Here is a 13,664-nt window from a genome sequence, read left to right as displayed (position 1 = left end):
GGATAAAGATTTAAATTACTCCAACTATAAGGTGAAAGGAATAATAATAAAGGAAGACATAAACTTTCAAAAACTGAAGGAAATGATAGCTGGAATACTGAAGGTAAACCACTGGGAAACAGAGCTGGAAATGAAATATCGCTTAGAAGACAGCTACCAGATTTTAGAAGTTGAAGACAATGACAGCCTACAATTCTACATTGAACTAAAAAAAAAGGAAATGCGAGTAACCAAATTTCCTTTGTGTGTTACTAACAAAGTATGCGAAGAACAGTGGCAATCACCGGAACCTGAAAGCTTCAATTCTGCCACAATGATTGAAGGACAGTCAGAAAATATGATCTCCAGTGAAACAACAATGGATATTGTCAAATATGCTGAAATTTTGGGAGAACAGAATAGCAAAGAAGAAGAAAAAGCTGAGAGAACACCAGAAGACATCTCAATGGTCACTGAACCTAGTATAAAGGATATATATGTCGGGCAGATCTTTAAGGATAAAAAGATCATGATAACTAGTTTTTGTTTTTACACAATTGCTAACCACTTTCAATATAAAGTGAGTAAATCATGCCCGAAGGAATATATAGTCAATTGCTTAGACGACAATTGCAAGTGGACTGTAAGAGCCTCAAGAGATGGAAAGACAAGTATGTTTATTGTTAGAAGAGTGAATAACATCCACATCTGTCCACCAGAAATTAGAATGGAAGACAAACGGCAAGCTACATCATCAATAATTGGGGAATATATAAAAACAAAGTTTTTGGATGTTAAAACAATTTATACCCCATCAGACATAATTGCAGACATACAAAAAGATTTTGGGGTGATTTTGAGTTACAATAGGGCATGGAGATCAAAAGGAAAGGCGCTAGATCAGATTAGAGGTAATCCATGTGACTCATATTCTATTTTGCCAAAATTTCAACACATGCTTTTACAAACTAATCCGGGGTCAGTAGTAGATATACAGACAACCGATGGAAAATTTGAATATGTTTTTATGGCTCTCGATGCATCCATAAAAGGTTGGAAGTACTGTAGGCCAGTGATTGTAGTCGATGCGACATTTTTAAAATCAACCTATCGTGGAATGCTATTGACATCATCCACCCAAGATGGGAATGGTAAGATTTTTCCACTAGCATTTGCTGTTGTTGATTCTGAAAATCATGCTTCTTGGGAATACTTTTTTGCAAAATTACTGGAAACTTTTGGTCGGAGGGCTGGATTGTGTATAGTATCAGATAGGCACGATAGCATATCTGAGGCAGTCAAAAACATTTTTCCAGAAGCAAGTCATGGAATTTGTGCATACCATTTACTAAACAATGTTAAACTAAAGTTCGGAAAGAAAACAAATGCAAAAGCGTTGAGAGAGTGTTTCTATGGAGCTGCAAAGTCTTACTCAGTTCAGTCTTTTGACTATTTCATGGGACAACTAGATGCTATAAATGTTGCAATTCGACCCTATCTGGAAAAAATTGGGGTCAAAAAATGGGCAAGATCACATTGCAAAGACAATAGGTTCTCAACAATGACTTCAAATATAGCCGAATCTATGAATGCAGCTATCAAAGCAGCTAGGGAGTTACCAGTAGCGACACTTCTTGAATATTTGAGATTCTTGACGCAAAAATGGACTTACACGAATAGAAATGCCGCAATCTGTACAATGACTAAGTTGACAAGCAAAGCAGAAAATGATCTCAGAGATAACTATGCAATTTCTTTGAGAATGAAGGTACATTTTTTCACTCTTTTAGCAATATGTTAGTTAAACCTTAATAGACTATATATATATATATATATATATATATATATATATATATATATATATATATATATATATATATATATATATCTTTGACTTTTTTATCTTTGCTTCTATGTTTTTAATTATTGTGTTTTATGTTTTATTTTTTTGTATGTATGTTTTCTAAACCTATTAATGCTGTTATTATCAGTTTTCACTCTTTTAGTAAACTGTTAGTTACTAATTAGAGGACTAAATGTTTTATTATTTTTCACTCTTTTACTGACAGTGTTCTATTTATAATTTCTAATGTATTCTATAATTAAGTTATAACATGTTTTTTTATAACACAGGCTTCAACATCAGTTACTAATGTGCATGATGTGCAAGATGGTGAAAAGACATTTATAGTGAAACTGAGAGAAAAGAACTGTACATGTGGCAGATTTCAAATTGATGAGATGCCATGTCCACATACACTTGCAATATTATCCTCACTACACCTAGATCCTTATCAATACTGCTCTAAATTCTTCACCAAAGAGAATCTGCTTGCAATGTATGATGGAGTTGTGTATCCAATGCCAAGTCAAAACAATTGGGATATACCTACTGAAATTGAAAGGATTGAAATACTTCCAACAATAGGAAAGATACCAGCTGGAAGACCAAAAAAAAGAAGAATAAATGGACCAGCGGAGACAGTTAATCCAAGTAAGTGTGGAAGATGTGATCAAAGAGGACATAACCGAAAGACATGTCGAAATCTACCAAAGTAGAATGTTATTTTTCAGTAATTGATTTGTAATAAAACATCATTGAAATTTTTTAGACACTATTATTGTTTGTTTGTGAACAAGTTACATATGTTTACTAATAAAAAACTGATTTTGCATCTGAATACTAATTTACTAAGTATTTTAAAAATATACTAAGTAATGTTCTTTTATTAATTTTTATACTCTTTAACAATTTGCATGTATATATAAATGGTCACTAACAGTTTACTAAAGGTTAAATAACTATTATCTATAGTTTTTATATATATTTCAGTGAGTTAAGGGTTAACTAACATTATATATACAAAAAAATTAAATGGTCACTAACAGTTTACTAAACGTTAACTAACTATTATCTTAAGTTTTTTTTTTTATATATATATATATATATATATATATATATATATATATATATATATATATATATATATAACTATAGATAATAGTTAGTTAAGGGTTAACTAACATATTACTAAAAGAGTGAATATTATATACAAAAAAGTTAAATGGTAACTAATAGTTTACTAATGATTAACTAACTATTATCTATAGTGTTAAAAATTTATAATAATTAATGTTCTTTTATTAATTTTTATACTCTTTAGCAATTTTTTAGTTAAATCTTAGTTACTTCTTTATCCTTAAATATAGTCAGGAAATCAAAGTGGTAGCTAACAATTTACTAAAGGTTAACTAATATATTACTAAAAGAGTGAATATATATATATATAAAAGTTAAATGGTAACTGACTGTTTACTAAGTGTTAACTAACAAAAATTTATACTCTTTTAACACTATTTTGATCTTTCCATCATAAAAGAGATAAAACACAATAATACAAACATTCAAACTAACAAGTTTCTAAAATTTTAAAAAACATTTGAAAAAACATTAGTTAAAGTAAAAAAGCATTCATAATTTTAGAAAATCTATATAGAAAAAAAAAACATAAAATAATCGAAACATATAAGAAAAGGCAAAAATTAAATATCACATATTGTTTTCTAAAAGAAAACTAAAAGGTTGCTAAAAGAGAGAAAAATTTAGAACAACATTAGTTTAAAGTAAAAGCATTCATAGGTTTAAAAAACCTATATACAAAAAAAAACCCATAATAATCCAAAAACACTAGTTTAACTAAAATCCATGCTATACTAAACTTTTACTGATTCAAACATACCATTAAAAATCCATACTATACTAAACATTTACTAATCTGACACCTTTTTCTTCCCTTTTTTTGTTGCTTTTTCATCGTTCTTCTTCGATTCAATCTCTTCATCACTAAAAATATTTTCTGCATTCTTCATCATGCCATATCGGTACAACAGATATGAGAGACGCATCCGATAGCGATTAATATCCAGAGTCAACGGAATAGGTTTATTATGAATCAAATGCTCTGCAAACGCGAGAGTGAACACTCCACAATCACTGTTTAAAAAAAGACTTAATTAATAATCAACAAATGACCTATTTAATGCACAAAAACGCAGATGTATATAAAACTATAAATATATAAATACTTACGTTTCTTGTTGCTCTGGAAGGCTGGAAACAGATACAATATTGAAAGGATCACAAAAATCCTTATTCTGATAAGCAGGAGAGTTGAAATCAATGTCGCTCCTCATTTGATAAATATTCATACGAGTTAAAAACAGAGGAATGAGAACTGAATATTTCGTGGCTGCTTCGATTCCAAGAGCCCTCGACAAAGCTGATTGCATGGAATTATAGACATATATGCATCTCTCTTTAAAGACCAAACGTCCCAAAATCCAATGTTTCTGACTGTTCACGTGTATGGGAAAAAGAACCTCATCCACTTCCTTCCAATGAGTATTGCAAAGAACCTTATCTCCACGAATAAAATCAGCTACAGTACCACGCTCACTGACAGTTGATACATCATGCTTCTTCTTTTTTGTATATGCCACATACGTTGCACACATTCTATCGTCAAACAGACAGTCAGTTGTGGTAATTCGCAAACCATCTAACAGCTTATACTTGGCTTTCTTGCGGATGTAATACATAACCACATTGATATGCTGTAAATAAAAGTTAAATGGAAATTAAAACCAAATGTAGTACTTAAACACAATAATAAAACAAGTAAAAATACTTACAGATGACGTCAAAAATTGACCACTACACTTAATCGCATAAAACCATGATTTTTTCCAAATATGTTCCACTCCAAAATCCATTCTTGGTCGAATCATGTTGTCATTATCTAGATAAAACTTTTTCCTACAAATATCAAAACAAAAAACAGTTAAAATATATTTATAATGCATTAAAATAATAAAACTTAAAAATAGAAAAACGTACTTAAGATCAGGCCTCAGGCCACACTGAATCCAATCAACAAAATCTTGTAGTTCTGCACATTGGATATCTCCATCAACATTGTCGTCAAGAGGATTCAGTTTCTTCACACATTTTACGTTCTCTTTAGCCTTGATAAATGCTAGTGGCTTTGCATAAGGAATTTTGAACTCAGAGGCAATCTTTGAAATTTGCTGCCATTATTATTATTATTATATCAAATAAAATCACAAAAATAACTGTAAAAACTAATTAGTAGACTATTAGTAACTATTTAGAACCTACTTACTATAACAAAAAAACAGTAAATATAATTGAAATACTACCTCTGATGGACTGCCTCGATACACAGTAATTTCTTTCAAAGAAGCCTTCTGCAACTATTTAAAAAAATTAATTTATAAAAAAACAACAATAAATTATTATTCACTATTAAATTTTAATAAATACCTCAGAAGCTTCTTTTGCAACTTGACCAGCGGAAGCTTCTTTTGCAACTTGACCAGCGGAAGCTTCTTTTGCAACTTGATCAGCAGCTTGTTGTTCAATACGATCAGCAGCTTGTTTTTCAATACGATCACAAACATAAGCAAGATCATTGAGACAAGCTTCATCAAATATAGATTCATCCTCTAATCCCTCATCAACTTCATAAACCTTCTAAATAAAAACTATATATTAATAACAGTCAAAAAACAAAAAAAAATATATATTGGTAAACTATTGGTAAACTATTGGTATACTGTTAGTAATTTGTCAAAAAACTTACTTTAAATCAGAATAAAAGTAATAAACAAATTACCTTGCCAAGAAGACCAGCGTCTCTTTCAGCTTTATCAACAGCGTCTATTTGAGCTTTATTGATAGCGTCTCTTTCAGCTTTATCGATAGCACGTATTTCAACTGAGTCAAATGTACTAGAAGTCCCTTGTGTACTTGCTTCAAAAGTATTGAGAGTAGGACGACTATCAACTAAATCAACCTTAAAAAAAAAAATTAATAAGAATGACAAAAGCACAAGTTAATTAATTAAAAAGTGTAAGGATAATCAATTCTACCTTTTCGCTATCTTTGATATCATTTTCACCCTTTTGCATCACATTAATCCCCTCATCAACTTTCTTTTCAAAAAAAGAATCAACGGCATTAACCTTAAAAAAAAAATTCAATTAGCAAACTATTAGTAAACCATAAGTACACCATTAAATAAAAAAATAATAATTATTGAAACAGGAAAATAAAAATAATTACATTAGAAACAAGACCGGCTTCTATTTCAGCAAGATCAACAGCTTTGGTAAGACCCATTATTTCAACTGAATCAAATGTACTAGGAGTCCCTTGAGTACTTGATTCTAGAAGATTGAAAGTAGGACGACTATCAACAGAATCAGCCTTACATAAAAAAAAAAAGAAGTTAATAACCATATAAAGCCAGTAAATAATTTAATAAAAAATACCTAGAAAAAATTACCTTTTTGCTACGTTGTCTAACTTTTTCATTCTCTTTTGATACATCATTACCCTCATCAACTTTCTTTTCAGAACTTTCACCATCCTCACGATCTTTGTACGCATAATTGAACCTCTCGTCAACTGCATTCCCATAGCTTGAGCCATCCCTTCTCTCATCGTCCTTTTTTATATCACCTGCTCTGTCATCTCTTTCACTCTTATCATCTGTCATGTCATCATCACTATTTTCGCTATCATCACTTTCCTCTCTATCGCGAGTCTCATTCGGATCAACCTTATCCTCACTGCCGCTATCATCGCTGTCATCAGTATGGTCATTCATATGATCCTTAGAATCACCGACGTCATCGCTTTTCGGTATGTCAGTAGGATCGTTCGCATTACTTTCCACTTTCTTATTCTGCTCATTCTCATCACCCTTGTTATCAATGCTTTCTTGATTCACTCTCATCGAATGTTCACTAACAGTTTCTTCTGAAGAAGAAACAAGACCACGAGCATCCACCTACACAAAAGATCAAAAACAAAATATAACAAGGTAAATAATGAATTACATAAAAAGTTTACTAACTATAAAACAAAGGATTACTAAATGTTTACCTCGACAGTATCTCGACGAGCAGCCGCAGTGATTAGACTTTTCAATTCAACCAATTGATTCTTGACATCAAAGAATTCAGTCTCTATGAATGTCTTGATAGCAGCAAACTCATTGAACATCTTCGACTGATTCAAAACCAATTTATTAATTTTGGTTTTAAAATTAACTCCTTCACTATCCTCTAGCTCCATTTCGACTTTACGCTTTCCTTTTAAAAACAGCCCCTCTAAGTTCAACAACGTCCTCTCCTCAACGGTTGGTGTAATATTGCATAATTTTAACTGAACAAAAAAAGACAAACAACATAAAAAAACAGTTAAATAAACTCAGCTACGTGATAATATACATACTGTTAAACAAATTCTATTAAATAGTATACCAATAGTGTTCCAACAGTGTTCCAACAGTGTATGAGTGTTTATTAACATAAATATATAAAACCAGGGTTTATAAACAAACTCTATATAATTTAATTAAAGTATATAAAATATAAACCTGTTCAGCAGATTGATCAAAGAGGTTTCGGCACAAATAAGACCAACTCTGAAGAGTTGTAACCTTCCAACGCAAAATGCGAGGAATTTCAGTTCCACAACAAGAAGCTATTCCACCTTCGAGAGCAGGGCAACACTCGAAAAACCAAGTTTGGAAGGCCAAAGGGAATCCGTCATATCGGCTTGAAGGTCGGGTATCAGAAGATCGTGATTTTTTCTTTAAAAAATCACAGTTTTTCCATAAACTGAGTTTACTTTTTAAAAACTCCAAAGTAGCATGAAACAAATCTTTTCCCCATGGGAAATTTTCAAAGTCACCACTACAAACAAGGTTAAAATGTGCATCACGAACATTTGACTCACTTTTGTTATTATATAAAAATATTTCAATGAAATACAAGACAGCCATTTGAAAAGCCTCTTCCTCGTTACTCCAACGCTTCGAAAGAAAACTATATTCCAAAAACTTTTTTGAAACTTTCTTTATATTTCCAAAACAGTTAGTTTTAAAATCAGAAGTCTCATTTTTGTACAACTTGAGATCAACACTACCAACACATTTCAGTCCAGTTATTAAAGCAAATTCATCAATAGAAAATTTTAACAACTGACCAGAAACTTTGATCCATAACTCATAAAACACAGGCTGTTTTACCTCTCTAAGAAGCAAACAGTGGATCAATTGGCCTTGAATTAAAAATTCTTGCATATTTAAAAACTTTCCAAAACAAGTTTGTGAAAATCTCTCCAAAGTTTCAGGGGTTAAATTCTTTTTAATATTAGAAATGACATCAACACCCTCATTATGAGAAACCTTTGAATGAAAATGATCTTCAGGCCTGATGAAAAAATCCCATTCCTGGACAAATGCAAATAAAAGAATACAATATATTACAAAAAACATAAAAGAACAAAAAAATAGTAGACTGAAAGAAACTAGTTAGTAAACCTATCTTAAATTTGGAAAATAAGAAAAACCAAACATAGCAAATACAAACACAGAAAAACCACAAAACTCAATAGAAAACCGTTAACTAACATTAAGTAAACTATAAAATAGGTTAATAAATTGTAAAATTAGCTATTCAAAATTAATCATAACCAAAACAATTAAATCAGAAAAAAATTGCGATATATGAAAATTAAAAATTCCTAAATCCTGAAATAAAATTTTATTTTTAAAAATTATTGCTAAAATCAACAAATACACATAACAATAATCATTAATAAAAATAAAAACACAAATCAAAAATAAATAAAATATCATAATTATTAAATAACTAACAAAATACATGAAAATGCAAAAAAATTAAAACTATAAAAAGAAAAAGTCACCTTAACGGTACGCACAGCCTTTGAACTAGAAGGAAGAACAGATTTAGCAATTTTTTTTTCGAAACTATAACATTTTCGAAATCATCATCGTCGTCTTCAACAACAACTCTCCTTTTGTGACCACTACTCTCAGCAAACTCAATCTTTCGTTTGCTTGAAGGATTCTTAATTTTAGGCATTACAGCCGTAGATTTAGGAGATTTTTTGGAAACAGACCTAGTAATCACCATAGTATAGAGAAAACTAATAAAATTGAAAAATGAAGAACACGATGATTAAGTGTGGAGAAACAGTTGAGAAAATTGGAGCGGTTGAAAAAGAAGTGTGTGGGATTCGAATTTCAAACACATGCAGACATGAATGCTTAAATGTAGTGGGGAAATCAGAGTTTTGATAGAAAATGTAATCCTCTAAATGTTTAACGGTAAAAAGAAGAGAAGAAGGTATGAATCGTATATTTCTAATGAACTGGACCGGGCTGTAAAAGTGAGAATAATTAGGCCTTTGGTGGTGCTGGGCCTAATTTCCTCTATTATATTTGATATATGAGATGTAAAAACATCAACATTATATTTCATATATTAAATATGTACTTTAATTTTGATCAAATAATGCAATTGTTACAAAATTTGCAATTCTTTTTCAACTGTACTTTTTTGATGGTGCACGAATTTAAGATAGAATAATAATAGCAAAACTCTCTAGTTTAAACCAGTCATTCTCAATTTAATTCTATACATTAAGCAAAACTCTCTAGTCTAATTCAATCATTTTCAATTTAATTCTATCTATTTGTTCCCTAAACTAAAGAGATTTGAAAAATTATAACTAATGCTAAGTTTGTTCACATTAATTAAATAAAAGTGTAAGCTTTTGTTTATATTTTTCAAAATTTAATGTGTGTATGTGTGTGTGGTTTCATAAATACATCACTGACAAGCATAGAGATGTGAAGGAAAGCTTTTGATTTTTTTTTGAATAAAATTTCATTTTGCTCCTCAAAATTTAGTATAAATAATCAAATAAAGTTAAGTTAAGTTTATGATTTTAGATAAAAAAGAAAAAGAACCACCCTTAAAATAGATATTTTAACTCGTTTTACTTTCTCAGTTGAACTAACAAAAAATTATTGAAGAGTTATTTAAAAGTTACTAGTTGAGATGACAGAAAATAATTGAAGCGGGATGTATAAATTAGAGTTGAGGGGTAAAATGAGACAAAATATTTATTTTAAGAGTGCTTTTATTTTATTTTTTTATAAGAAGAGTGCTTTTATTAAAAATTACAAACTTGACCTTATTCAGTTTTTTTTGTGTTACATTTAAAGAGATCTATACAATCACACGTCTCTATAAAACACCGTGTTATGACTTAAATTTATAATCAATTTTATTTCCGGTAAGAGTACCAAAACGAACAATTTTACTTTCTTCATGTGAAAAAATCAGAATTAGATAATTTACCATGCACAAAGTAAGAGATACATGATCCCAAATAGCTGCTAAAAATAAGTAAATCGGAAATGCATGCATTATTAAAAATAAAATGTCTATGTAGCAGAAAAATTAGAAAAAAATAGATTTATTTTAGTAGTGGACGGTGGTATATAGTGTAGGCAGATAGACAATTCAACTAACAAAGCAGAAACTAATTTCAAAAACTTCACCATCCTTCATCTGCCTTTATATACCAAATCCCATTAGCTTAGCTACCTTCTCAAATTTCATACCATTAATTTCAACATTTTGGAGTAAATTGCAAATAATTTTAATTTCATGGCCAAAATTAAGAGAATTTGTACACTTTTGTTGAGGCTAATTGCATTCAGTAGTACATTAGCAGCAGCAATTGTTATGGCTACCAGTCATGAGTCGGGTTCTTTTTTCACTATTTCTTATGAAGCTAAGTATACTGATACACCAGCTTTCAAGTAAGTTTTTTTTTTTATGTTAATTTTGCTTGATAAATATTATTATTGGAGATTAAAATGAAAACATTTGTTTTTATTTTAATTTTCAGATACTTTGTGGCTGTAAATTCGATCGTAAGCATCTATGGTTTCGTTATTCTGTTTCTCCCTTCGGAAAATAAGCTTTGGCAATTAGTTGTGGCAACTGATGTGGTAATGTTATTCATACTTATGAAGAAATGATTTTATTGCTAGTAAATTACTATTATAAAACATATAAATTGATCGAATTCGTCGGTAATGTGCATCACCAATGGACCGATATATATCCGTCGTTGATGATTAATGTGCATCATCGACGGATTGCGACGGATTATATTCATTGGGAAAGTTTTTCAAATATATTGATTTTATTTCGTTCCAACTTAGTACGATAATCAAAATAGATTATATTTAATTAAATTAAAAAAAATGAATTTTTTTATAATTAACTAAAAAAATTAGATGGAATTGAGATTCTCACTAAATATTTAGATTTCAATTTTGTTTATTCATTATATAAAAACATACGATGGTACAAGAGTAGTATTTTAAGAAAAATAAATAAATAAAAGATTCGATAATATAAATGATTATTTTATTTTCTGCATATTTCCTTCTCATTTCATCAATTTATTCCATCACTGCATTTTTCTATAATCATATAAAGATGAAGAAAAAAAACCTTTCAAGTTATTTAAAAAGAGTACATAAGTATTTTAGTTTTTTTTTTGTCATTTAGGCTCTTACCGTTTTTTAATGTTGCAAAAAGACCCTTTGACTTTTTGAAAAGAGCACTAAAGCTCTTTTAATTTATTTTTTTGGACACTTAACCCTTCATATATTTAATTATTTATATGGTTTTTTTTTTCAAGTATGGAGGTTTATTTGTATCATTTAAAAATATTAAGGACCTAAGTGTCTAAGAAAAAACTAAAAAGAATTGTGTGCTCTTTCTGAATAACTTGAATGGTCTTTTTTCTACATTCTTCCTATTTTTTAATAAAGGTTTTTGATTTATTGATTATCTATAATTTTAACTATACATGCTATTTTTAAAAATAAACATTAATTTTACAAAAACTGATGTTAAAATAAAAAGAAAAGTAAAAGTTTAGCATTCTTTTGACAATTAGACCTTATATTATACACAAGTGTATTTTTTTTTTGTTTTGGAAAAATGTATAGGTATTTACAATGTTGGTGAGTTCAAGCATATCAGCAGCACTAGCCGTAGCTCAAGTTGGAAAAAAAGGCAATTCGCATGCAGGCTGGTTACCCATCTGTGGTCAAGTTCCTAAATATTGTGACCAAATTACAGGATCATTAGCTGCTGCTTTTATTGCTCTCATTACTTATGCAATTTTGCTTCTATATTCTATTCACACTATTCTTCATCCTCTTCAACTTCAGAAAACTTAAAAACAATTAATAAGTTATCAAGTTTTTATTAGAATTATTTTTTATTTACTTTTTTTTATTGGAGAAGTGACTTGAGAATGTAATTTTTGTTTCTTTTTTAATTATATATATTGAGTACATATTGTGGTTTTGATGTTGTTTCCATGATTGGAGATTATAATATCTAACTACGTGAGCTAATTAGAAAATGTAGTAATCATATACTAACATCTAAATGGAATGAGCTAATGAAGGATCATAACTATAAGATTGAGAAAAGCTAACACATGCAAATTGCAATAGAGTGAAAGTAATAGAGTAAAGGATCGATCCGGTTCCTGAATTTGCGAATCAAATAAAATAACTCACTTTCGATCATTTTTATCAATTAAGAACAAAAAATTTTTTTCATCAAAGAAAAAGAACAATTATTTTTTATTTTTGAGTCAATTATGAATAAAATTATATAATATGAACAAGTGTATGGATTAGAATAACCCAATTCTATTCTTAATTGGCCTAAAAATAGAGAAAATTGTATGAATTAACTTACAAATTGAAAAATTGGCATTAATTGTCAAAATAATAGAAAGTAATTTATTTAATTTTGAGTTATAAATTTAGGAACCGAATTGACTCTTTACTTAAAAACAATAAGACACATGAACATAATAAGGAAATTCAGGCTATCTAAATTATATTGTGCTTGATGGCTTACTAGGTACCGCCTCTAATTTTATTATTTCACCCTTTCTCTATTTAAAAAAAAAATCCTCTCAAACTATCAAATGAAAACCATATTCTACGGTTAAAATGTCAAATTTCGAGCGAGACGTAGGTCGGAAACCGCCGGTAAGTATTCTATTTTAAATTTTTTAGTTGTTTTAATGTTTTAATTTTTTTTTTTAAAATTCCGGGCGGGACGTCCCCTGTTGGCGTCAGCCCGGAGGACGAACTTCTCCACGCGGCGTCTGTCCTCCGGGCTGACGCCAACAGGGGACGTATGTCCGGAAAGGGGACGTCAAACAGGGAAAACATCCCAAAAGGACGTTCCCCCAGATGAGAGACATCCTTTTGGGACGTCTCCCCAGTGGGCCGACACCCCCAATTGGCGTCGGCCCACTGCAAAAAAAAACGAAAAAAAAAAACAATTTTACCTCGAAAAAACTTGTTTCGGAAAGTCGATACTCGTTACTCGACAAATTGTAATCGTTATCCGTCATTTTAATCGACGTATTCGCATGTTAATAGTTTTTTTTTGGAAGAAGGATAAAAAGGTATTTTGTAGGGGCGGTATCAAATAATTAGGGGCAGCGAATAGTAAAACCCTTTTTTATTATGATATATTCATCTGAATGTGATTGACAATTATATTTTTTGACAAACATAGTTTAACAATAAAAAATTATAATTACACTTGAAAGTCTTACATTTCTTGAGAGTAAAATCTTACACTTAATTTTTCATTCACTTGTTATTATAATAAAATAAAAAGCTTATACACATGATAAAAACTAATAACATTGCATATTAAAA

At 29.8% G+C, this 13,664-nt stretch overlaps 4 protein-coding genes across 5 annotated transcripts; 2 read left to right on the top strand and 2 right to left on the bottom strand.

Moving 5' to 3' along the window:
* Positions 1–82: 82 nt before the first annotated feature.
* LOC126655577 (uncharacterized) lies at positions 83–2,538 on the top strand. Its single transcript, XM_050349808.1, has 2 exons — positions 83–1,747; positions 2,113–2,538. The coding sequence occupies exons 1-2, from the start codon at positions 83–85 to the stop codon at positions 2,536–2,538; spliced, it is 2,091 nt and encodes a 696-aa protein (XP_050205765.1).
* Positions 2,539–3,656: 1,118 nt separating this feature from the next.
* Positions 3,657–8,213, bottom strand: LOC126655110 (uncharacterized). Of its 2 annotated transcripts, none has more exons than XM_050349110.2 (12): positions 7,446–8,213; positions 6,950–7,231; positions 6,348–6,854; positions 6,125–6,268; positions 5,932–6,024; positions 5,676–5,855; positions 5,324–5,533; positions 5,200–5,253; positions 4,877–5,067; positions 4,672–4,795; positions 4,070–4,593; positions 3,657–3,973 (listed from the first exon to the last, which is right to left on the bottom strand). In XM_050349110.2, the coding sequence occupies exons 1-12, from the start codon at positions 8,151–8,153 to the stop codon at positions 3,751–3,753; spliced, it is 3,240 nt and encodes a 1,079-aa protein (XP_050205067.1). In that variant the 5' UTR covers positions 8,154–8,213; the 3' UTR covers positions 3,657–3,750. The 2 variants fall into 2 exon arrangements, with proteins under 2 accessions (XP_050205067.1, XP_050205068.1); XM_050349111.2 differs by having other exon boundaries at positions 5,324–5,530.
* Positions 8,207–9,298, bottom strand: LOC126655573 (uncharacterized). The gene is made up of 2 exons (XM_050349806.2): positions 8,780–9,298; positions 8,207–8,303 (listed from the first exon to the last, which is right to left on the bottom strand). Exons 1-2 carry the CDS (start codon positions 9,007–9,009, stop codon positions 8,207–8,209), a joined length of 327 nt encoding a protein of 108 aa, XP_050205763.1. The 5' UTR covers positions 9,010–9,298.
* Positions 9,299–10,362: 1,064 nt separating this feature from the next.
* On the top strand, positions 10,363–12,282 carry LOC126656257 (CASP-like protein 1C1). Its single transcript, XM_050350773.2, has 3 exons — positions 10,363–10,709; positions 10,799–10,901; positions 11,916–12,282. Exons 1-3 carry the CDS (start codon positions 10,555–10,557, stop codon positions 12,147–12,149), a joined length of 492 nt encoding a protein of 163 aa, XP_050206730.1. The 5' UTR covers positions 10,363–10,554; the 3' UTR covers positions 12,150–12,282.
* The last annotated feature ends 1,382 nt before the right edge of the window (positions 12,283–13,664 follow it).

Source organism: Mercurialis annua, linkage group LG7 (assembly GCF_937616625.2).
Source record: "Mercurialis annua linkage group LG7, ddMerAnnu1.2, whole genome shotgun sequence".
NCBI classification, from domain to species: Eukaryota; Viridiplantae; Streptophyta; class Magnoliopsida; order Malpighiales; family Euphorbiaceae; genus Mercurialis; species Mercurialis annua.
The sequence above is the reverse complement of the archived record's forward strand: the minus strand, read 5'-3'. Positions and strand labels throughout refer to the sequence as shown.